The following is a 27525-nucleotide window of genomic DNA, read 5'->3' as shown; positions in this document are numbered from 1 at the left end:
AAACGTGCGTCTCGATGGTAGGGGATATTCAAGAATAACAGTTGTCGGCTGCTACATAACTTTGCAACATGACTTTAAAATGATATTAGCAGTGGCGGCTCGTCAGTAGGCACTGTGGAACTGCAGCCCTACTATAGATTTCATATTTATGCACAAAACTATGAATATATACATGAATACGAGAACTTAGCATAGTTGTCAATAAGACTTTAAGAAAATTATTACCATTCTCTTGTTTTTGTAAATAAAAAAAAAAGCAAATGAATTGAAACAATATATGGAACTGACTGCTGGTATTCAGCAGTTCCAATTTTGCTAGCAAGGTGATAATGTGGTGGGCTGGTAGCCAGCCTGCGCGTAAAGGTAAGGGGAGCAGCCACTGCCTCTCGAGCAGTGTTAGTCTAGCTGTTGGAGGTGGTGCATTACATTTGCGCGCACTGCCCCTATAACTGAGCTCTAAAACTATTACTATTGCGCGCAGACATTTTTCAGGGTATTCCAGTAATCTCTGTTGTCAAACCCATTCCGAAGAGAAGAATGAATTTCAATGGTTATTAAGGTAGTTTCATTCTATTTAACTTTATTTTTATTTACTTTGCAAGGTTTTTTCATGTAAATGCATAATAATAGTTGTTGGTTCAACTCATTTTATGACAGTTTTATTTAATTTAGCTTTATTTTTTTCATTTCCTTACCAACTTTTTTCCATGTCAATAAAAAAACATAAGAAATATCTGAGAAGGTAATGTTTGGGTTACGGGGGAATACAAATTACATAAAAAAAAAAAAACTGAGTTAGCCAGAAGCCTTTTTCCGATTCCTTGTCTTTATATTTAGAACTGAGGCCTAGTTTCTAAATTTTTCTCCACGAGCTTTGGCCTAGATGGTATCTACAACACTACATTATTACAGATTTCTATTCCTACACAAGGTGGAGAGGATGTTAAGTAATGTAGAGTAAATTTCTTCGGATTTCGATGGTAATAAGCAAACACCAGAGGTACAGTATCCAAGATTAAATCCATGAATTGCGTATAATTGCTCAAAATATTTGGACAGCACCTGAAATTTCCGTCCACAAAATTTCACAAACTTGTACACAATGCGACGAGATACACAATGCGACAAGATTCAAATTGCATGACTATCATAAGTCCATGTTCTTTACTATTAAGCAGACCGAATTTTTCTTTCTTATAAGTTTCCAACTAAATGACGTCAAGAGCTTCGTGAACATTCTCACTAGATTTGGGTAAAGTTGGGAACTTTGTACGTCTTTTCCTGTAGATTGCCAGTGTTAAATTTTTCAGATCTTTCTATTCCAGATCTCCGTCATCAACACATTGAAATTCGCTTCGAACGGTTTCTTCTTCACATCATCAAACGGTTTCTTCTTCACAGATGCTCGGATTGCTTGAAGTTCAACTTTTTTTTACTTTATATCTCATGTGAGTGAATACACGTTCCACCGATTATAGTTGTACAGCTATTATCAGTTCTTAGCCTTCCTTTGCAGGTTTTCACTGTACAGTGCCATGAAATTTCCGATGATTTAAGAATTCTGTTGAAGCTATATGTGTATCCATCGTGAATCAAGGATTTCTTTCCTTTCTCGGTTTCAGATTGTGTGAATTCCATGTTGTTGGATTTCAGACTAAAAGAGAGAGTGAAACTAACGTAGCTTCTTACTTCAAGTGAATACATCTTGTAAGCTGTGAATTGTCATAGTGTTCGAAAGTGTTTGTTATTTATCATAACCATATGCAGTAGGACAGTTTGACAAGAATTGGCCGAAAAGAAAAAGGGGAAAATGCAATAAATTTCAGCGAGCAATCGTAATACTTCCTAATCCCTAAATCCGCGCAAATGAAATACGCTCGTTGGGGCGGGGGAGAGTTGTGTTTTGAAATTCGTCAAAGCTTAATCAATATGTAATGTTAGTGATAGTAATCAAATTAGTGACGAAACTGATGAAATGTAATGTACTGCAGAATAATCAACTCTGTGGCGAGTTGCAGTAAATGGGAAAAAATTATAACCACATTAATGAAAATAGCTTTCGGCCGCGGTTCTGCCATCTTCCTCAGCGAGAGAGAGAGAGAGAGAGAGTATAAGTGTGTGGTGTGTGTGTGTGTATGCGTGTGTCTGTGTTTTAGCTGGGTGTTCTTTAGTTCTTTTGCCTAAATTATTTTATTTTACTGTCATACTCAGTTTTGTATCTTAATATTTTTGTTTTCGAGTTTTTATTCCTTTTAATGGTTTAACGATTTTTATTATGCTACGCCTAGTTTAAATAAACTTAATATTTTTTATATAACCTCATATTCTCATAATTTTCAGTCAGTCCGTCCGTTAGTCTCTCCGCTGCCGAAAGCTACTGTTTTGAATTTTAGTATCTTGATACATGATGGCACTTTTTCAGTTTTGTTACAATTTAAAATTTGATTAGGGCAATCCTCCAATAGCAATCAGTCATGGCCCAAAAAAAACAGACAATTAGTAAACTTAAATAATGAAGTTTTCGGCATTGTTTACAGTATGATATATATATATATATATATATATATATAATATATATATATATATATATATATATTATATACCAGTTGTATTCCACATAGGAAAATGAATACAACTGAATTACTTTATCTTCGTGCCTAAGAAGATTACCAGTACTATATATATATATATATATATATATATATATATATATATATATATATATATATATATATATATATACACACACACACACACACACACACACACACACACACACACATATATATATTATATATATATATATATATATATATATAATGTGTGTATTTATGCAGTTATATCAAGAATAGAAAAATTATGTAATTGCACCCCTATGAATGATAACCAACGAGCCGCCACTGGATATTAGGGTGTTCTGGATGATATCTTGGAAGAGAAGCGCCTCCCTCTGAAATGTCTGCTGGTGTTGGACAATGCCCCTGCTCACCCTCCTGGCCTCGAGGGAGATATCCTAGCGGAGTATTCCTTCATCAAGGTTCTTTATCTTCCGCCTAACACCACCCCTCTCCTCCAGCCCATGGACCAGCAAGTGATACCGAACTTCAAGAAGCTGTATACGAAACATCTTTTCAAGAGATGTTTCGACATCACCGATACCACAAACCTCACCTTACGTGAATTTTGGAAGGAGCATTTCGATGTTGTGATATGCATCCGACTCATCGACCAAGCTTGGCAGGAGGTTTCGAAGCGAACCTTGAATTCCTCGTGGAGGAAACTCTGGCCTGATGCCGTATCCGCCCGAGACTTCGGGGATTCAACGTGGGCGAAGCTGGTGCTGCAAATTCAAGAACAGTTGACGATCCTGAAACTGTTTTGCAACCAGATCTTGACGAGATCGTTGCACTCAGCAAGTCCATGGGGCTGGTCGTTGACGAGGACGACATCAATGACCTTCTCGAGGAGCACCAAGAGGAGCTTACGACGTATGACCTGAAGGAGTTGGGGGCTATGCAACATAACGTCATTCAAGAGGAGTTCTCTAGCAGCGGCGAGGAGGAGGACGACGACTCTATGACAACGGCAGAAATTAAGGATGCTCTAGCTGCTTTTCATAAGGTGCAATCATTCGTAGAAAAGAGACACCCCGAAAAGGCTTACACAGGTCATATGCTGGCGCAGTTCGATGACGTTTGCCTGAGTCGTTTCAGGAACATTGTCAAAGCATGCAGAAGCAATCTTCTTTGGATAGTTATTTTTTAAAGAGGCCTTTAGTAAGAGTAGTAAGCAAAAAGGAAGAACCAAGTGATACTACGAAAAAACAGAAAGTTGAAAGTGGTGAAGAAGTTGAAATTTTGTAAAGAAAAAAAAAAATAAATAAAATAATAAAATTTTTATTTTTATTTTAAGTTTTTTTTTTTTAAGTTAAGTGTTACAGTTTTGTTAATGTATTTCGTAAAGTTTAGTTTATGTTATCCTTACATTTTTTTGTGTGTTTCGTAAAGTTAGGTGTTCGTACGTATCTGCCGTTTGTCCTCCGTCGCCACTTTCAGAGATAGCCTCACTCGAAAGGTAAGCTTCCACATTTTAGTATAGTATTTCTTGTATACCATGTACACTAATACACTTTATTTACATGTACTATGTAGTACATATTAGCAGTACGTATTAAGTTAGGTATTGAATGTTCCAAATTGTTGTAGTATTTCATTGTTTATAGGTCAATTTAGCTTTATTATGAAATTTACTGGGGTGTTTTTGGAGGCTTGGAACGGATTAGCCATCTTACATGTAAAATGCGGTCCAAGATATGAAGGCCGCCTAGGAACGGATTAATTTTGTGTCTCGAGGTACCACTTATATTTTGGTTTGATCTGTCAGATTTGGCGATGAACTGTTAAAATAAGCAGTTTTAGGCATTTTAGGGGTGTATAGCCTACTTAATAACAGAAGTAGGAAAGTACTGTAATGTAAGTTACTTTGGGTGTTTTGAGATTATGGTTTGGTGTATTTTTATTTGAAATATTAAATTGTTTTAGCATGATAATTTGAGGTGTGTTTTTGTTTTATCTATCAAATTAAGGGGTGAAATGTTAAAATAGACAGCTATAAGCATTTTAGTTGAAGGGGTACTGGGTATTTGGCAATTATAAGCATTATTAAGGGGGGTTTTTTGTACTTCCCCATTTTTTGCATTTCCGTGGCAGGTTCTGGAACCTATTCCTGCGTAAAAAATGGGGTGCACTGTAACTAAAATTATTTACATGAAGTCTTTTCACAGGTGATTTACTAGTTGAAGGGACTGTAATGTTATATTTTTCAGTGATCTGCAAAAGAAAATCTCAATTCAAAGGCTAACAATTAAGTTGCCTAACGCACTTCATCAAACATCCCAACCCCCTTATCCCTGACTACCCCTCCCAACTTTCCGTACCTACTTGCCTGGTTAATGATAACGGCTATTTCTAAAACTTAACCTCATGGACAAACGAAGTCTTCAAATGTAAAGTTTATAAAACATTCTGCTCAGAATTATTTTCTTTAATTTCCCAAAATATTTTTTGCATAATCTCTTGTTACACTGTATATCAATGATACTATTAAATTATCGTTCTATTATCATTTCATTTACTACATAAGAATCTCTCTCTCTCTCTCCTCTCTCTCTCTCTCTCTCTCTCATTTTTTCTGTGTAGGCGAAAACTAAAATTAGGGCCTAAACCTTTTGAAGAGGAAGGAGAAAGGAATAGAATGAAAACAGATGGATAAGCCTGGGCTACAATGAGAAAGCAAACGTGATTTAACCACACATTGACAATTAGTATAGACTTATACAATTTTTTGCTAGGCCTATATGGGCTTATGTAAAAGACTATGCATAATTCATTGTAATATCATAAATAAAAATGAGTTGGTTTGGTCTTTGAGTAGGTTTGGTCTTTAATGTTGCATACTTAAAAATATACTTTTTAAAATAAAAGGATCCGAAACTTTCGGATTTACTAAGTTGACGTGCAGTTGATTTATCACCATTCACTTGTGACTGGCTGACTGAGACTGACTGCCTGTCTGGATTCTGGAATATAGTACGATATGTTACTTGATTGACCATTTGCAGAAAAGTGGGCGGGGCTATGTTATATTCTGTTTCATCCTCTGGGTAGACTTTAGTGATATATATATTTTTCTTGAGAGAGAATTGGCTTTTCTCGGATCCCTCCCGGAGAGTGGAATCTGGTATGTATCAGGTCTTTCCATTCTGTATATGCAACGTTAATTTCCTCATTGGAGAAGCCTGCACTGACCAATTATATAGCAGACTCGACGACAGAATGGTTCAACAGGTATTGTATAAACTAAAGACAATTGTTCGCCAGTATAGAACTTGTGTGCAAGGCAGAGGTATTGTTAGGTGCCAGCAGGGGTGGATTTAGGTCAGTGACCTTCGGGGCCCCGTCATTTATGGGCAAGCAAAGAGGGCCCTTACATTTGGGGGAGAGGCCTCCAGGATTTATTTTCTAATTGAGCACTTCTAGATGGCTGCCCACAAGAAATGTCATTGCCATGCCATGCAATACTTTACGTTGTTCATCTCATGGATACAAATCATACTGCTAACCATACTTTGGAGTTTGCAGTTTGGATTCCACTAATTTGCACACATGCGGATATTTTAAAGTTGAGTTCTCATAAATTTCCCGCAAATTTCATTCTCAACGAAATAGCTGATCCTGAGACTACACTTCTCCTAATTTTCTAATTGAGCAGCTCTAGACTGACTTTTGTGACAAACGTGGGAATAACAATTTTATTGCAAATTGGCCAAATGAACAATTAAAAAAAAAATTGGTCAGTGGCAAACTTTAAGAAAATGTGAGAAAATTGATAGCAGTAGTAGTCACTATGATTTTTTCGAGCCTTCTGGCTTGCAACTGTTTGATGACATCATTAAGTGCACTTAGTTTCTTATGTTCAATGCTAAACAAGGTGAGTGAAGACAAGCGGACCTGCCCCATGACGTTTCTTAGGTAATTATTTATTAGTGACATCTTTGAGAATGATAGCTCCCCAGTGCAGTTTGTTACAAACATGCAGAGATAAAGCCGTAATACAATTTCAACATTAGCAAATTTTTGTACCATGCCATGAACAGTTTTTTAGTAAACGCCTAATGATGAAGGTCATGGTATTTTGATTGTAATGTTATTGGTTCTTGTATTGATGGTTAATGTCTATTTTGTACAGATTTTTTTTAACTAGACTGCGTCCCACGAATGAAAAAATATTGCCTCACACTGGTGTTTTTGGAAGAATATTTTAATATTTTTTACCTTACAGAAGAGATGTATTTATGAATTTGCTTATGCTCATGTAAAGTATGCAAAAAAAATCATACAATATAAAAAACCAATAAAAATTTTTTGCATCCGTTCTAACATGAGTTAAGGAAGACTTCGCACTTACCGTGCCTCTGCCTCTCTCTCTCTCGTCTCTCCTCTCTCTCTCTCTCTCTCTCTCTCTCTCTCTCTCTCTCTCTCTCTCTCTCTCTCTCTCTCTCTATTGTATCTATTACAGTAATGTGGTGTTACACGTAATTTTCTTTCTTGAGTATACGTGCACATATGCATTTTGGTCATCCTCCTCGCTCACCGTTAATTTATTTTTTAAAATATATATATATATATATATATATATATATATATATATATATATAGAGAGAGAGAGAAGAGAGAGAGACGAGAGAGAGAGAGAGAGAGAGAGAGAGAGAAGGCATAGTTCATCTTAAAGTGGCTAGTGCACATACACAGACTAAACAATGTACTTATAATATTTAACAATACATTATTGTAGGAAGTACAATACTGCATTGCATCAAATAAGTCAATAAAAATACAGTACGAGAGAGGTGGGGGATTATAGTACGCGTTTAGTGTTTCCTACATGATTCTCAAATATATGTATAGACATGCATACATACAGCACAAAATCTTACCTTTTAAATGACAAAATACCACACAGTAGTAGATACTGTACAATAAATTTTGTGTAAACTTACCTTGAAAACAGAATGAATTGTAGTGGGGCTCAGAAGAGTTGTAGTGACGGAAAATTCAAGACAGAGTAAAGAGCTATGTTTCAAATTCATGGGTGTGGTAGTAGGCTGAGGCAACTGTCCTTCTTTCAACTACAACTCTTAGTATTACTCACACAATAAAACAGAGAGGCGAGTATAATAACCTTTAAAAAATTCAGCAAGGACTACTGTTTTTATACCTTCAATTAACAATGCTTTCTAATCTGTAGAACAAGCAATGCAATTACATTTTATAACAGACCTTAAAATTTCATAGCAAATACTGGCACAATAAAACAAAATAAATTTATGTAAACAACTGTTCTTAACATCTGATTATTAATAATTTCCAGTTGTATGGCTGAGTACACTGAAATGCAGGTACATTACATATAAGCAAGCAATTACACACTCTTTACCTCAAATTTCTGAGCACATGACTACCAAAGGATCAGAGTGACACTTTTCCCTTTTAAAAACTTACTTTATAAGTGTAAATTTAAACTGCACGCAGATACCTTATATTAAATAGTTATGCTGTACACTGTAGTTAGAACTTTTCACGGACTAGAATAAAACCACTTTTAATTACAAAACCAAAACACACAAGTAAAATGTCAAAATATTTTTCCGGACTCGATGACATGCCCGTTACGCAACGCAATCCAATATGTTAAAAATCTGTTACAGTGAGGCACCATTGTACACCGAGTGCACAAGCACACTTACCTGAGACAAGCCAAGGCGATACGAAGAGGAATCCAGATCCAGGTGAGCGAGAATAGCCTCAACGGCTGCTCTCTCGTCCAGCACAGGAGCTTGGGCGCGCGCTTCAGCTGGTGCTAAGACAGCAAAACGACGTCGAAATTCACTATACTGCAGATGTTCTGGAAAGCCTTGTTTATGGAGTCTAAGTGCATCCAAGATTTGGCAACCCCTTAACTGAATGAAAACAATAAACCAACATAAGATGGTAAATTATTAATGTTTATCACTACCACAAAATATAATGAATATACAAACTAGTTTCAGAACATGGAATCCTTTGCGCACAAATACAGATACTAAAACTTGAACCATATATACTTACCTGAGAGCGAACTAATGGGACATTGAGAAGTATATCTTCACAAGAATTATTTGCCTTATTTGTTAAATGAAGGGAACTCTTAAGATCACACAGACCAGCATTGTGCTGCGGTAACAAGCAATGCACAAATCTTAGCTTACTTCTCCTCAATGTTTCAATTATACCATCCTGTAAGCAAAGAAAAAAGAAAAACTTTATTACTTTAGTAAACATAATAATATCCAATTAGAAATTAGTTATAACACAAATGAATACCAAGAGCAGTGCCATTCAAAGAGAAAATTATATACTATTCTTTATCATATCAATATCAAAATCTAGATACACTTTACATGTCAGTGTGTGTGTGTACATGTATGTGTATATATATGTGTATATATACGTGTATATATATGTGTGTGTATATATATATATATACAGTGGTCCCCCCGTATTCGCGGGGGATGCGTACCAGACCCCCCCGTGAATAGTTAGAACCCGCGAGTGTTTGGAACCCCCATAAAAATGCTAAAAACAGCCTATTTTGTTAGTTAAAACCCCAAGAAAAACCACTAAAAATTTTCATACATGGTTTTTTTTAAGTTTTATCACAAAAAGTGCATTTTATGATGAAATTCATCAAAAAAACCAGGAATTTGTGGATATTTACCATAGAAAAAATACCGCGAATGTGCAAATTTTCCGCGAATAATGTAGGGAAACGTTCCCGAGAGAAATCCGCAAATGTGTGAGTCCGCGAATTTGAATTTGGAGAACGCGAATACGGGGGGTCCACTGTGTGTGTATATATATATATATATATATATATATATATATATATATATATATATATATATATATATATATATATATATATATATCAAGTATAAAAGACCGATTAAAACATTGTGGTTTAAGGCTAAGGACTATATTTTGGTGAACCGCTCCCACCATTATCAAGTAGTGAATGACAGAAGTAGTTACATTTGCGAGATATATAGTGGGAGATATGCCCTTAGGTGATGCCTAGGGTCACTGCTAGGCCAACGTTGGTTCTGTCAATTGCTTTAAGGAAGATATTGTCTATATGGTCAGTCCCAAACTCCATTGGAAAGATTGATCCTATTATCATGTTGTTTTATCAGTGAAGATTCTACCATCTGGCAATTTGTATTGACAGCTGCTCTCGTATGAAATTTGAGTTGGGTTCCAATCCAGGGAATGGTGCGTATTATCTATATAATGGAAAATTGTTGAACTATGTTGTCCATATCTAACTGAGCACTTATGTTGAGCTAATTTTTCCAAGAGAGATTTCCCTGTGAATCCATAGGATGACTTATTACACTCCATACAGGGAATTTCATAGACTCCTACATCTTTAGAAACTGGTTTCTGCTGAATGTTAATTACGGATTTCCCTAATGTATTCGGATAAGGGTAGGAGTCAGTCCACTGAAATATAGTCCTTAGCTTTAAACCAGTGTGTTTTAACAGGCATTTTATACTTGAGACATATCCTGTTTTAACACCTAAGTATATACAGGCAGTCCCCGGGTTACGACGGGGGTTCCGTTCTTGAGACGCGTCGTAAGCCGAAAATCGTCGTAAGCCGGAACAACGCTTGGAAATATGTCTTAAACTAATAAAAAGTTATAAAAACCTTACTTGTAATCCTTTGGTTACACTACATGTTGTTTCCTGTAGTTTTATGTACAACCTGGAGTTATTTTCATAAAAGAATGCTGGTTCTTGAAGGTAAAAACTATTGTAATCCTCTGGTGACACTACATTCTTGAAGTTTTATGGACAACCTGGAGTGATTTTGCCAAATCTTGAGGGCTACATGAACAGCTGATTACTATTTACGTATCACATAGACTAATTAAAGTAAACGTATCTTTAAATAGGCTTACATATTAGTATCAACAAAACATTTCCTGCCATGAGTCAGAGGCCGTTTAATGAAACGAACACTTCTCTGTCCTATCTGTTCAGAAAATAAACGTTACGTCAATCCCCGAGACCATTGTTGCCAAGACGTCTCTCTCTCTCTCTCTTTGATCAAATTACACTGGAACCTTGACATACGATTGCCCTAATATACGAATGTTTTGAGATACAACAGAAAATTTCGAAAATATAAGCTTTGATATACAACGAAATATTCGAGATACGATTTTGCGATGAGTGTTTGTTGTATAGGCGACCGATAAATGGCGTTCAGTCTGTTTGTTTGTTGGTGCTGCATGTTAACACGTCGTTGTTTAGTTTGTTGTATTTGCGCCTATTTTTCGTGTTATTTTGTCTATTTTATTATTAACCATGGGTCTCAAAGCTAAAGACAAAGCAGGTGATAAGAAAAAACCCAAGAAAATGGTTTCGATGGAAGCAAAACATGAAATTATAGCAAAGCATGAACGTGGAGTTGTATCGTCAATTTGGTAAACGAGTATGGTCGAAATCCTTCTACAATATCCACGATCATCAAGCAGAAGGAAGCTATAAAAACCTTCCAAAGGCATCACCATTATTTCTAAACTACGAACTGATTAAAAAAAATAAATAAAAATTAGTTTAGCAATGTTATTTCATTTGTGTTTATTACGTAGTTATTAGTGTACATACGTAAATCTTTCGTTGTGGTAAGTAAAATTCCTTTCTTTTTTTAATTGATTTTATTAACATTTATTATCATTTATCACATTGCTATGTTATTTTATCATTATGTGTGTTATTACTCGTTTATTTGTGTATAAATTGTGTATATTATATGTAATTTAGCTGTGTTTAGGTGTGGTTTCATAGCGCTAGAACGGATTAATACATATTACATTATTTTAAATGGGAAAAAATGCTTTGAGATACAACTGTTTTGATATACGACGATGGTAACGGAACAAATTAAATTCGTATGTCAAGGTTCCAGTGTACTGGATAATGTCTCTCTTTGGATACTTCGATTTTGCCAAATCTTGAGGGCTACAAGAACAGTTGATTACTATTTACGTATCATATAGACTAATTAAAGTAAACGTATCTTTAAATAGGCTTATATTATTAGTATCAACAAAGAATTTACTGGCATGAGTCAGAGGCCGTTTAACGAAACGAACACTTCTCTGTCCTTAACTCGGAGCGTCGGAAGACGCCTCTCTCTCTCTCTCTCTCTCTCTCTCTCTCTCTCTCTCTCTCTCTCTGATCAAATTACTGGATAATGTCTCTCTTTGGATACTTGGAATTTGCGTTGTAATCTAACCAGAAACTTCGTTTTGTTATTATTACTGGAAACAAGCAATGATTTTTTCATTATTTGCGCTTTTGGACTGTTATATGTAAACTTTGCGCACCGGAAGCTAGTATGTATTCATTCGCCTCGGAAACTAGTTCCGCATATGAGGCGTCACTAAAAAACATAGAAAAATACGACATAAAAAAGTGTCAAAAATCATCATAACCTCAAATTTTTGTTGTAATCTAACCAGAAACTTATTTTTATTAATATACTGTGCTAAACTATAAAGGATTTTTATCATAGTATGCGTTTTTTAAAAGCGTCGTTAACTCAGAGCGTCGGAAGCGTCAGCGTCGTAACCTCGGAACAAGCGTCGTAACCCAGGACGGATTTTTCCATTGAATATTTAAGAAAAGCGTCGTAACCTAAGGAAACGTCGTAAGCCGGAACCATCATAACCCGGGGACCGCCTGTATATATATATTATATAGAATATTATATATATATATATATATAGTAATAGTATATATATATATATAATATAGATATATATTTATAGAAAAATTATAACTAATAGAGAGAGGGAGGAGGGAAATAATTATATATATATTAATATATATATATATTTTATGATCTATATATATATTATAATATTATTATATATATATATATATATATATACAGGCAGTCCCCAGCGGGTTACGACGGGGGTTCCGTTCTTGAGACGCGTCGTAAGGCCAGAAAATAGTCGTAAGCCGGAACAACGCTTGGAAATATGTCTTAAACTAATAAAAAGTTATAAAAAACCTTACTTGTAATCCTTTGGTTACACCCTACATGTTGTCCTGTAGTTTTATGTACAACCTGGAGTTATTTTTCATAAAAGAATGCTGGTTCTTGAAGGTAAAAAAACTATTGTAATCCTCTGGTGACACTACATTCTTGAAGTTTTATGTACAACCTGGAGTGATTTTGCCAAATCTTGAGGGCTACAAGAACAGCTGATTACTATTTACGTATCATATAGACTAATTAAAGTAAACGTATCTTTAAATAGGCTTATATATTAGTATCAACAAAACAGTTCCTGCCATGAGTCAGAGGCCGTTTAATGAACGAACACTTCTCTGTCCTATCTGTTCAGAAAATAAACGTTACGTCAATCCCCGAGACCATTGTTGCCGCCAAGGCGTCTCTCTCTCTTTCTCTCTCTCTCTCTCTGATCAATTACACTGGAACCTTGACATACGATTGCCCTAATATACGAATATTTGAGATACAACAGAAAATTTGCGAAAATATAAGCTTTGATATACAACGAAATATTTGAGATACGACTTGCGATGAGTGTTAGTTGTATAGGCGACCGATAAATGGCGTTCAGTCTCGTTTGTTGGTGCTGCGTGTTAACACGTCGTTGTTTAGTTCGTTGTATTTGCGCCTATTTTTCGTGTTATTTTGTCTATTTTATTATTAACCATGGGTCTCAAAGCTAAAGACAAAGCAGGTGATAAGAAAAAAAAAAAAACCCAAGAAAATGATTTCGATGGAAGCAAAACATGAAATTATAGCAAAGAATGAACATGGCATTCGTATCGTCGATTTGGCAAACGAGTATGGTCGAAATCCTTCTACAATATCCACAATCATCAAGTAGAAGGAAGCTATAAAAACCTTCCAAAGGCATCACCATTATTTCTAAACTACGAACTGATTAAAAAAAAAAAAAAAAAAATTAGTTTAGCAATGTTATTTCATTTGTGTTTATTACGTAGTTATTAGTCGAACATACGTTAAATAAAAAATAGAACAAATCGTTCCCTGCCACCCTTCCCTACCTCCTCCCCCTGCTGGCCTCACGTCATCTTTCGTTGTGGTAAGTAAAATTCCTTTCTTTTTTTTAATTGATTTTATTAACATTTATTATCATTTATCACATTGCTATGTTATTTTATCATTGTGTGTGTTATTACTCGTTTATTTGTGTATAAATTGTGTATATTATATGTAATTTAGCTGTGTTTAGGTGTGGTTTCATAGCGCTAGAACGGATTAAATAGCCATATTACATTATTTTTAATGCGGAAACAAAAAAAATGCTTTGAGGAATAACAAACTGTTTTGACTATACGACGATTGGTAACGGAAACAAAATTCAAATTTTTCGTATGTCAAGGTTCCAGTTACTGGATAATGTCTCTCTTTGGATACTTCGATTTTGCCAAATCTTGAGGGCTACAAGAACAGTTTTGATTACTATTTACGTATCATATAGACTAATTAAGTAAACGTATCTTTAAATAGGCTTATATGATTAGTTATCAACAAAAACATTTACTGGCATGAGTCAGAGGCCGTTTAATGAAAACGAACACTCTGTTCTTAACTCGGAGCGTCGGAGACGCCTCTCTCTCTCTCTCTCTCTCTCTCTCTCTCTCTCTCTCTCTCTCTCTCTCTCTCTCTCTGATCAAATTACTGGATAATGTCTCTCTTTGGATACTTGGAATTTGCGTTGTAATCTAACCAGAAACTTCGTTTTGTTATTATTACTGGAAACAAGCATGATTTTTTCATTATTTGCGCTTTTTTGGACTGTTATATGTAAACTTTGCGCACCGCAAGCTAGTATGTATTCATTCGCTCGGAAACTAGTTCCGCATATGAGGCGTCACTATAAACATCGAAAAATACGACATAAAAAGTGTCGAAAATCATCATAACCTCAAAATTTTTGTTTTAATCTAACCAGAAACTTATTTTTATTAATATACTGTGCTAAACTATAAAGGATTTTTATCATAGTATGCGTTTTTAAAAGCGTCGTTAACTCGGAGCGTCGGAAGCGTCAGCGTCGTAACCTCGGAACAAACGTCGTAACCCAGGACGGATTTTTCCATTGAATATTTAAGAAAAAGCATCGTAACCTCGGAACGTCGTAAGCCGGAACCGTCGTAACCGGGGACCGCCTGTATATATATATATATATATATATATATATATATATATATATAGATAATATATATATATATATATATATATATATATATATTTCAGTGGACTGACTCCCACCCTTATCCGAATACATTGGGGAAATCTGTAATTAACTGTTAATTGAATTATGATACTTCTAATCCCCTACAAGTGCAACATTTTGTCACAAAACAAGAGATGAATATTATCCAGTAATAAAACCACATTCTAAGTGTTAGGGATAGTTGAGAAAAAAAGCCCCCTGTGGCTCTTTTCTTAACCAAAAGATTAAACTTTATATTTACTGACACATTCAGAGTATTTTCGCAGAGGCCTTGAACGTAAATAGGTAACTAAAGTTATTTATTAAAAATGTGCCTGTTGCAGTCAAAATCCTCTCTCTCAGAACGTTATATGATTCAAGGATCCTTTTGCCTGTTGTCAAAATGTGCTGGGTCAATGAGGATATGCATAATTTTCTCCAAATGATCACTTCTCATGATCATGATGACACCTTTCTCTTTATTTGGCCTAGAAAAAATGAGTTCCTCGTTTTGACTCCAATTTCTTAAGTGTTTTAATGTCATTTTGATCCAACAGCGCTTAACTCATTTCTTTTTTGTATTCATTCATCAGTTACCATAGACAACTGATCTTTGATGTCGTTAAACAGCTTTTCCTCAACATGGATAACGCTGCTTCATTTGTCTATCTTGCGAATAGTTCTAAACATATTTTCATTTTAACATGATCAGGTTTAGGTTTGAAGCAACATTCAAGTCCAAAAGATAGAAAGTATTTCACTCTTCTTATTAAGGGGCATTCAGTAAAGTTATGAACAACTTGATTAACATTACATGAGGCAAGTTTGATTAGTTTGTTAGCATGGGTAATGCAAACGTTATTTCATTAATGAGGTCTATGACATACATGGTTAAACTATAATTATATGAGTACCAGTGCATGCTTATCAAAATGTATCAAAATACTTCTTAATTGATCATGCTTTTTAAAAATGTATAATGTCTTTTAATTCATACAAACAGGAAATTGCAGTCACTTAAGGAAAAACTTCAAAACGGTGATGTGCCAAGACAATCCTCAGAAGGTTTCCAGTTCTCTGTCGAAAAGTAGTATTAAGATGTCAGATGGAAATAAAATGAGAGAGAAAGTATCTTCCGAAGCCTATTATTTGACTCACATTTGAACTGGAAAGATCATAGAGTATACACAAATATAAATGCAAAAATGCCTTCAATCTAACTAGAAACAAAAGTTTATTGCATAATTTGTGCAGATGATAGATCAATCCTATTGTTGTTATGTAAAGCAGTTGAATTATCAGTTAAATCTGCAGAAATTAAAAGTATAATATATCATCTGAGTCAACATAAAAAAAATCTTATCATAATGAAGAACTGAGAATCTGTACTGACACTTTTAATCTTTCCAGATTCAACATTGGAAGATGAAAAGGAGGAACCCCCACAGTTATGGGCAGACCCCATAACTGTCCATAAGTTGAGGTGTCAACACTGGCACCTCAACACGGATCACATATTTAACAGACTTGTCGTAACGGCTGCTAATAAAAAAAAAAAAAAAAAAGTTTTACTTGTAAGCTTTTGGTTGTGCATGTAAATTATGTGTGATCATCGTCTCTCGCGTGTTAAAAGTTATAACTAGCGTGTGATTACATAATGTATCAATAAAATTATATAAGAAACAATTCATTTATGAATTTTGTTAAAGTGATTTTGTTTCACTGTTTGTGAGCGCACTCTCAAATTCTAACAGTATCCAATTGCAAAAGTAAAAAAATGCAGTTGTATCTAAAACTGCTAATTTGGATAAAACTGTTAATTTACTGTATTCAACTACTATGAGATTCAGGGTCTCTGTAACACGGTTTTTTGGACTTTGCTCCTTGTCAAAGCATCGGATGTAGCTGAAAGTTGACATATGTATATTTTACAACCACACACAAATTTTGTCAGCATTACCAATAACCTAAACCCGATAGTTTTAATTTTTATAGAGTAAAAATGATCTAGCCGACGCCATGGCCAATGATTACGAGCCAAGAGTCGAAAAACATTCATTACATAAGCAAGGTAAACACCTTTTGACGTAAAGTTCCCCCCCCCATCCACCAGCTCCATCGGCTCTGAAACCCAAAGACTTTATGAATGGCGGAACAATACATAGATGTGGGTGGGGTATCAGTGCTAGCGTAGTAATACTACTGTAGCAGTAGTGCCGCAACAGTATAGCAGTAATACACATGAATTAAACGTTTAGGCCAACTGCTGGGATCCTTGAGGATCATTTAGCACTTCTTACAACTACTCGAGAAATTAGTTTTTATAGCCAGAAGTTAAATTTTCTAATCCAACAATTCCCATGATAGCCTTCAGTGTTATCCTGAATTATAACGAGGCAAAAGTGGGTGGAGCCTCATGAAGTCATCATTCTGACGATAATTATTGGTGAAGGTTTAAAGCCAATATATGGTACCGGCTATTTTTTTTTTCAGTAAATAGGTAGATAGCCAATAAATAAAAATTGCTTGACATTGGATATAGCAGTTATCAAATCAAGCTTGTCTACTATGTTTTTGAAAATTACCAACTATTCCCTACATCTTGTCAATCTATAAAGTAGACTGTAATTTCTTAGGAAACTTATTTTGGGAGTTAGACTAATAATCGAAGTGTTTTTGTATTTATTAACATATTTTGTTGGTTTGTTCATTGTGACAATTATCAGTGGAGAGGTTCCAGAGTTCATAAAGACTGTAATTTCTTAGGAAACTTATTTTGGGAGTTAGACTTTACGTCAAAAGGTGTTTACCTTGCTTACGTAATGAATGTTTTTCGACTCTTGGCTCGTAATAATTTGCTTGTAATTAAATTTGTATGTCATTGTTGCCAGAGGTTTAGCCTTCTTTACGTATAGCCAATCATCCACCGAGAAAGAGGGAAGAAATGCTGTCATGAGTTACGTAACGAGTGCGTTCGAAACCTTTTCTCTGAGTAAGTTGGCCCGTCTTCAAAAAAAGTCACTTTTACATTATAAGTACCAAATTTATTCAACCTACGTAATGCAAAATACAGTCAAAATTTATGTGTAGATATAATATGTATTCTGAATAAGCGTTATATTTATGGAATGCATAGATAAAAAGTTATTGCAAAAAAACCGTGTTACAGAGGCCCTGAATCTCATAGTAGTATTGCATATATAACACGAATTATCATCATCTTATCATATAAAATAAAAACTGCAGTCATACACCATTTGCATTTTACCAACATCTTATATGCTGCAGCATGGTTTTTATGTATTCTACTACATTCTTGTATATTTTACAAATCTTGTAAGCATGTCCAGTATGTAGGTAGAACTATAGCAATCTACTTAGTTTTTGGCACGTTAAACTATCCAGTATTGCTTATATGTATTTTTAGAATAATTTCAATTTGCAGATAGTATATAGTATCTGAAACTGAATAAGTGACTATATATCTTAGGAAAATAATTTAGACCATGAAATTATAAAAACACCAGTTAGGATATGCTAATAATGATTTTAAATTAAGTTACTGTTGATTAGAAGTATTTTGTTGTGGTTACTTACCGGGAGGGATAGACCTCAAGCTGTCCATTAACTTGAGGTGTCATTGTTTTAAGATATGCAAACAGATATGTAGACATATATATAGTCATTCTTTAATTATCCCAATATAGCAAAGATTACTATATATGTACACACACATATACTATATAGTAATCCTTTAATTACCACAAAACAATATATGTATACACACATACCGTATAGTACTCCTTTAATTATCAGAATAATAGAGCCAAGGGCCTACCAGATAAGGTCAAAATCCAGACGAGGTCAAAGAAAACACTAGGTATACATGTAAAATAGCAACTCCATAGTACCGTTACTTTCCCAAACTTGTTAATACAGCACAACGACAGACACTAAATATGCGTATTAACAATGACCTTCTCACTTGAAGCTGAAAACCTGATGCCAAAAAGGCTAGTATCTACCTTATTTTTCCCATATTTTTGACAAAATGTAATATACAAATACACTTTGTAAAACCAATGTGAACATCTTTTTTCTCTCCTACACAACACAGTATAGTAGAGATGTATACTGCACATACAATACACTATTGAATAACTTGGGTATAAATTTCTTTTTCCTACTCTGCCTAAACCCATTAAACATTTTAACACTTAAAAAAAAGACATTAAACAAACACACACACACTCACACAAAAGAAAGACCCTATTTTTTCCCTAAAGAAATGTAAACATTCGTTGGCTACATAAGAAAGAAAAATATAACTAGACTTTCTGTCACTTACCTGTGTTGACTGGTTGACCAGGCAATGCCATACTCATCCATGCCATACTCATCCATGCCATGCCACATAACAAACACTTTGCATCGATTCTCCTGACGACGATTTCATGCATCTTTGGGAGGGTCAAAACCTTCCTTTCCCTTATGATGAGGTGGGGTCATACACACACACAACATAGCAATAACAGCATCTGCAATGCTGCAGGCACTGCAACGAAAGCCTCGTGTACGGCAAGCAGAAGCAAACCATTCAAAAAAGCGACCGATCACGCACACTGTTACCAAACACATTAGTACTTTCTTAATGTAACCAACTAGAGAAATATATGTTCATGATGCATACGCCTATCAGTCATTAAAAAGCAAAATATCACAATGACATTAAATGACATAAGTATTTCTGCCAACAGTGGGAAAGTTGACAAAACACACAAGTGCTTGCCAACTATACACCTTTTACCATACGCTATTAACTGATGACGTATCCATATCAGCAAATTAAAAGCGATAAACAAATTGACATGATTATGTATTAAGTTACATTGTGCTTTCAAGCAAATAAAAATTGCCAAAGCTCTCTCTCTCTCTCTCTCTCTCTCTCTCTCTCTCTCTCTCTCTCTCTCTCTCTCTCTCTCTCTCTCTCTCTCTCTATGAAAAAAGTAAAAACTAAATTCATTGTTATTTTTTAGGGAAAATGCAAGGCGACAGAATACCTACAGCAAATCAAATTGTGATACCAAATATCACAATTTGTAAGATTTACCTGAAACCATCTTACTGTTGCCAAACACACAACTACTTACCACAGTAAATTTAACTTGTAGACATACGCTCTTCCGTTTGATTCCAGCGGTACCAGTTGTAAAGGCTCTTCTAATTGAAGATGCTCTGCGCAATGACTGTGATCCTTCAATGCCAACAACTGAACCACTTATGGTGTTGCTTACTGGCCCTCGACTAAATACAAATAATCTGCTTAGTGTTTCTCTGAAATGAAAAGTAACTGGCTAATAAAAACAGTACATAAAAATTAAATAAAAATTTATAAAAGATAATTTTCAAGGTTTGGAAATAAAAGCAGCATTCCTGTATATCTACATATTTTGCACAATGTAAACACATCAAATATACAAAACAAATTAGATGAAAATCAAAGTACATATATCGATAAAAACCACATTCTTTGCAGTCAAAGAATTTATAAGCAGTTGTACTTTGCTGATTCTTTATATATATAGCTTACTTGTTAGACTCCTGAAGAAGAGCTGCAGCCTGTCTCATAATAGGGTTTTCCCTTGAGGCTTTTAACCAATTATGAATGGAATAAGTCACAGGGTTTGTACCCTGAAAATGCTGAAGGATAAACTGATCTGGAGCCTGACCTTTCTTCAAAAGCTGTGAGTACTCTGGAATAAAAATTAATCAGATGAAACATGAATCATACTTGCAGTACAACAAAGCTATAACAAATTTCATAGGACTTTCGGATGCATGCAATGAATATTTCTTTACCAATTACACAATGCAGAATTTTGAAAGAATCAGCCTACACCATCAAAAACAAAGAATAAGGAAGTAAAATATTTACATTTACATTAAAAAATCAAATAACAATGTATGCAGACCATTACAAATTGCAGCTAGTGGAAATTAAAAAAAAATGTAACAGATACACATGGGTAACAATGGATGCAAGATGTGATCACAATGCATAGATGCTGGATTCATCAAGTTCTTTTGATAAAGCAGCCGCTGTTTTGACCTCAAGTGTCAATTGGAACTGATATTTTTGGAATTTTAGGACATACGCATTTGTGCGTCAAAATTACACCATATATTGTACAATGATTTAAAAGCTTTGATGATGTAAACCCAGCTATCACTATATTTGCTTGTTTTTCTGCAAAGGAGGATAAAAACGGATCTGTCATTACAAGAGCTGTATGCTGCTCTTGAGTCTCTGGCTAAAAATGGCTAGTTTCATGGGCAGTTTGATGCTCATATGGGAGATCAGTTGTTTATGCATTTAGAAAATGAAGTCAATTTTACAAATTTAGCTGCAGAGAATCTAAATCTAAAGGCCAAGACTTCTAATTAGATTCTGGAGAAATTTTTTTAACCTTGAAAAGACATTTGTTTCAGGAATCTGTTCCAGTACAAAAAGTTAAGTTTGAGAAAATTGGTTTCATATACTATGTACTGTGGATACCTTCACGAAAGCGTGAGCCGTCATTTTAAGAAATGACTTACTTAAAACAAGTAAGTCCACATCAAAATATAAATCCTAAGAAATCGGTGCAAAAAATCAATATGATAAAAGAAAAGAAACACTATCAAAGTAGTAGATGAAATAGTTATTGTTTCAAGTGAAAACGACGAGAAGTAGCTGTTATCACTTAACACTGAAAATGTAGTAAAAAGAATGATATCAAATTGCTTGTAAAAGGAAAGCCAGTTCACTTCTGGGTAGATTTTGGTACTGCTGTCTGTACTATAACTGAAAATTGGGCTCATTGATTAGGTGGGACTAGTGATGGTTGTAAAATAAGTGCTGATGATGATATAAAAATCGAAGTTTTTGGAAAGGTGTCCGTAGATATTGAGTATAATTATGATCATGTACCCAGATTTTTTGTGTGGGATACCATTCAAACCTGAGAGGAGAAGATCTAATGAGCAAGACTGGTATCTGTTTGATGGAACTGCTGTGTTGCCTAGGGCAAATAACATTAACGGGAGTAAGGTAACTTTGTTTGATAGTTATGACGTCTGCCCTGATAAAAACCCATGGTTGGCTTTATTGATAAAATTGTTGTTAAAACAAATTCAACATCAAATCTCAGTAAACACTGAACTGTTCCCTATCACTATAAGCTGATAATAAAGAAAGCTTTGCTAGATGAGATGAAAGATGATATTATCGAAGCTGTCAACTTTAGTGATTTGGCAGTCCCAATTGTTACAGGTATGAAATCCAATAAACAGCCAATTCGTATTTGTGGCGACTTCAAGGCATTGAACTACTGTATAGATTGTGATCAGTATTCATTACCTAAACCTGATTAAATGCTGGCAGAGATCAGCAAGGGAAACATTTGTTCCACTATTGACATGAAAAGTGTATATTTACAAATACCCTTGAAGGAAGCAAGTCAAAAGTTTTTAGTGGTAAACACCCATAAGGGCCTGTTAAAATTTCAAAGGTTACCTTTTGGTCACTCTCCTTACCAAGCCATTTTAAGACGTTATTGCCAAATTGTTGTAAGGTATTGCAGGTGTCGAGGCATATTTAGATGGCATTATTGTTAGCAGTGAAACTAAAGAACAGCATGATCTTGGACTTTGTAAGGTCTTAAAAGATTTCGAAAGAGCATGATTTTCAGAATAACAAGAAAAATTCTGCTTTCAAGATTCATTCCACAAAGTATCTTAGTTATCATATCTCAAGTGAAGGAGTTATGCAAGTGAATTTGCAATAGATAGTAGGGTTCTAAAATGAAATATTATTTTCCCCCTTTGCTATTTACTCTTCTCATAGTAGACTTTATAATGAACACGTTGGTCAGAAGTGGAAAAAGCATACATTGGTCTGCTGGTAGAAACTTGACAGACTTATATTTTGCATATAATGTATTTTTCATCAGGAAAATATTACAAAAGTCACACAACTTATTTAATAGAATAAATCACACACTTTAACATATGGGATTTATGATAAATCTAAGCAAAGCAAAAGTAATGAAGTCAGAGTATGCACAAAGGAACGGGAAGAAATAACACAACAAGGAGACATAAAGGAAAGAAATAATACTATAAAGAATAATAAGACTCAATCTTTCAAATATCTAATACAGGTTCTTTTGAGTTTGTTTTCAGTAAGCAATAAAACAACAGAACCATATCAAGCAAAGGACAGGCAAACAGAACTTGGGGGTCAAATAAAATAAAATTGCATACATAAGTAAAATTATTGCTATATGGCCATGACCCATCATAAGACACTGAAATTATGACAAAAAGATTTTGTCAATTTCAGAATAAAATTGAGGCCTTGTGGGGACGAGAACTGGACAACCCAGACTTGCTTGGATGGTGGAAGAAAAGAGCAACAGAATGACGAGTGAGAATTTTACAAAGGCCTTCGCATCAAAAAGGACTGAAGGAAATAATAATGATAATAACAATGAAAATGGAGTATTTCTTAAGTCAGTGTTTTTAGTGATTTAGCACAGCCATATGCAGAGGCAAGTTAGAGTATTACAGTTATGGTTAGTTGAGAAAACTTTTCGAAACAATATTCACAAGTAAGATAGACGACCATAGACAAAATTTTAAAGGAAAAATGAAGAAACAAAATACAAATGCAGTAATTTACCTCTATCACCATAATGTGCATATAACCTTTCTAAAAATGACTGATCTGATGCACCAGGGAAAATTGCCTCTTCATCTAACAACCATAGAAGGCCTCGTCGGTCAGCTTCTTTTAGATCTATTTGTGATGTTCGTACAACACAATTAGTTGAAGCCTTATCAATGAGAGCAATCAAAGGAGCAGGAGTACCAATTTCATCTGCGACATCACCAAACTCAATGTTTTCCTGTACACAGCAAAAAGAAAATATAAGAAAATTAAAATAGGTACTAATTCTTTTCCATTAAATTCAAATATCAATTGAATACTAATTTCAAACAAAATGAAATGCATATCTGTGAATGCAGATGCCACAGAAAAAATTAAAATCCTTATATACCTGAGCGTAACGGTCAGTTTGTGCAGTGAAAGTAGTATCATGAAAGAGCATCTGAAAGCGTTCCTGAGTGTAATTGTGACATAGATCCTGAAATGTGGCTCCTGAGGTTCTTCCACAAGATGCTGGATTTTGAAAGCCTGGGGCATCAACTACCAAAATCGAATTGGACGTGTGAGCAGATGTTGATATACACCTTGAAAGATAAGACATATGGAATAACAATACTATAATTTTGCATACAATAAAGTTCACAACTTAATTTGTATGAAATGTCATGAAGGTATAAATGCCGTTTTACATACAGTATTTACATGATAAATTAAAGGAATAAAGATATAACTTCCCGACTCCAATTATCTATTCCAAATATTCCACTTTTTAGTATCAAATTTCTTGTTGATCACACACTCAAGATTTAGCATACTAATATGCCATGCATGCAAATATTAACTAACCTATTAATAAGGGCGACTATTGCATTAAATGCTTCACTATAGAGCCCAGCTGCCATGCCCTCCAAAGCTTCCAAGCCTTCTGGACGCTCTGCTGGTCGTTCTGTGGGTGATGCTGTCCTGAAAATAATAAACAGACACCAATTAAAACATTTTTATAAAACAGAAAATGAGTCATGCTAAGGACAATAACATATAGGCAAAATTATCTCATTGCTCTGAGAAAATTTTTCATGACACCTTAGTTACAGAAAATATTTCAAATATGACCACCAAGCGAAAAATTAAAAATGAAAAAAAAAGCGCCAGGAGGGTATCTAATCTTAGTTGTGAATCAGCCATAATCAAATAAAATTTGCAGTCTTGCATGACCCAAGACTTAACAGTCATTAGTCTAAGGGAGAGAACAACAACAGTCCAAGCAATAGCACATCAGGTAAAAGTCAAACCCACCACTTCACTTTTTGTGCAGTCTGAACATGAGTCAGGGACAACAGTGGGCTGGGAGTAAGAAGGAATAAATACGTGAAATCTGAGTGCTGGAGCTACAGAGGTCATTCAACACCATCATAACAGTGATGATATGAATTAATGATAATAAAACAACACATTAAAAACTATAATAAAACAACACATTAAAAACTATAATAAAACAACACATTAAAAACTAACACTGATAAGCATTAGGCAATACAATACATAAAAACTATGCATATTCTTCAATCGCATTAGTGCATTTTGAAAAAATTAATTAAAAAGAAAATGAAAATACCATTGAAAATATTAACTCCCTTTTCAGGTGCCATAAGGGGCTCCAGTAAATCCACTTCACCTAAAATCTTGGTAAGGGATTTCAGATGAAGGCCATACTTTATCCTCCTGCTCATAAGTCAGGCTAATATACGTGATATTTTTTTATTTTTCATCATTAACACGAAAGGAGGGGGGGGGGCAGTCACTTTTCTTGTGACTTCCTTGTATGTATGATTTCCTGGTCTCTTCATATCAAAGTGGAAAACATATAAATAAATGCTCATTATTCAAAGTGGCTGCTTTCACTTCCCAGTATACTAACTCTACAGAAAATTCCCCGCAGACATGAAAAATTTGGGCCTCCAAGATATTTGAAAAAATTACTTGATGAGAGCTAGAGAGTGGAAACAATTATAAACTTTTAGTGTCAGTATATGAATGCATTTTCTTTTACTGCTTAAAACGAGTTCCAAAGCCTTAATAACTGCTATCAATTCTGAGGTAAGTACAGTGGCATAGACAAGTAACTTAGCTACGTATGATTCATCATGGACTAAAGCACTTTCAACACCATTTGCCAACTCTGAACCATCGATAAATTGCTACATGTGTTCTTTCTGAATCACATGATTTTCAAGGAATGTGGAGCTACGTGTGGAGCTATGTGTGTTCTACGAGAAGAATTTTAACCTCTTAAGAGCGATATCAATAACTTGTTTATTTAATCTGAAAAGGTTTAGATGATCTTTGCCCATACCATCAGCAAGTCACCAACTTCTTTCAAAATATCAATCAAAGGATGAGTTCTACATAAATACCACACACCCAACTCCTCCCTTTGCAAAGCAAGAGGCAAGTCATTACTTAGTATATACATAAATGATCTTAACAAGTCTAGTTCTAAATGTGCTGCAGTATAGTGTAAGGACCACATTATGTGCAACAAGTTCTTTTAATTTAGGTTTACATGCAGAATATATTTAGCAGCAATCTCAAGCGGGGCCTCACAGTCAATCATACAACCTCAACAATGACTGACCTGCTTCCAAATTATGACCAAATACAACTTTTAAAATATCTATGTAGTTCTAAACTTTAAATTTTGGGCCATCAATGTGACTAGATCATGTGAGTTTAGAGTCAAATATATCATACTTACAAATTTCATTTGCAAAACAGAACCTTTCAAAGTTATATAAATATGTCTACCTTCAGCAAATTGTATGGCAAATGCACTAAATATTTAATATCATGCTCATCAACCCATTTCATACTGGCAATGATAAACTTTTGCAAGTGTTTACAGGCTGACGTGTCATAGCAGGAGCAGTGGATTACCAAGTCACCAACAAAGAAACCGCTTTATATACAGGAAAGGAAACTGTTTCTACAATGTTGGGAATTGTTACAGCATAACAAGCGGGCTATAAACAGCTCAATTGTTCTAGATAAATACTCTATACACAGTTTTAACTGTTGACTTAGATAAATTAACATGATGAAATGCAAGGTGCACCCAAAGTCAGACTACATGTCCAAATGGAAACTCAGACCAACTAATTTATATTATTATGACACAGAAAACACTCCCGAAATTACTACTTCAGTAGGCATTCATTTATCTTTTGATTATTAGATTTCACAAGCCATTCTACATTCTTTCGGTCAAGAATACAGAACAGCGGTTGAAGCCAAAAGTTTGTATCAGTATCATTATTGATTTTTCAGCCAAACACCAGCAAAAATGCACCATTTTAGGTCTTTTCTCTGAAATTTAGGGATTGATAATACCTTGTACCAACATTCTGTAAAGGCTCCAATATCTCATTTAAAGATATCAATTACAAGGAACAAGGACAGATGTGAACAACTTAGATTAATGAGAACAGTACTAGGAGTGTCCAGAAAAATACAAAGAAGGCAATAAATGTAACAAGACCATTTTCATAACATAATGGCTATGTAAACCCTAAAATCAAAACGAAAGCTTACCTAGTGCAAAAATATACACAAGAGGTGACACCTAACCAAAACCTACTTACAGGGTACAAAGATAACAGCGGCTAGATATATAACCAATGAAATTATAGAAATCATCTTGTTTTGCCTTAACAGAAAGAATCCTTTACCTAGACAACAATATATAAATATATACATATATATATATATATATATATATATATATATATATATATATGTATATATAATATATATATACTATATATATATATATATATATATATATATATATATATATATATATATATATATATATATGCAGAAGCCAGGTACTATGTCGTACCTCTAAGTAAATGGGTCTGTGGTC

General features: G+C 34.5%; 1 protein-coding gene across 8 annotated transcripts in view; it reads right to left on the bottom strand.

The window, feature by feature from the left end:
• LOC135223644 (unconventional myosin-XVIIIa-like) overlaps positions 1 to 27525 on the bottom strand; it is a 1035943-nt gene that overhangs the window by 277037 nt on the left and 731381 nt on the right. For all 8 annotated transcript variants that reach the window (XM_064262281.1, XM_064262286.1, XM_064262283.1 and 5 more), the window contains 7 exons: positions 24450 to 24566; positions 23995 to 24187; positions 23616 to 23841; positions 20484 to 20646; positions 20044 to 20227; positions 8667 to 8834; positions 8306 to 8518 (listed from right to left, as the gene is read on the bottom strand). In XM_064262281.1, the coding sequence (XP_064118351.1) occupies positions 8306 to 8518; positions 8667 to 8834; positions 20044 to 20227; positions 20484 to 20646; positions 23616 to 23841; positions 23995 to 24187; positions 24450 to 24566 (1264 nt within the window). The remainder of the gene's footprint in view (positions 1 to 8305; positions 8519 to 8666; positions 8835 to 20043; positions 20228 to 20483; positions 20647 to 23615; positions 23842 to 23994; positions 24188 to 24449; positions 24567 to 27525) is intronic.

This window comes from Macrobrachium nipponense, chromosome 10, assembly GCF_015104395.2.
Source record: "Macrobrachium nipponense isolate FS-2020 chromosome 10, ASM1510439v2, whole genome shotgun sequence".
In the NCBI taxonomy this organism is placed as follows: Eukaryota; Metazoa; Arthropoda; class Malacostraca; order Decapoda; family Palaemonidae; genus Macrobrachium; species Macrobrachium nipponense.
Note: the sequence above shows the minus strand (reverse complement) of the source record. Positions and strands in the feature narration are given on the sequence as shown.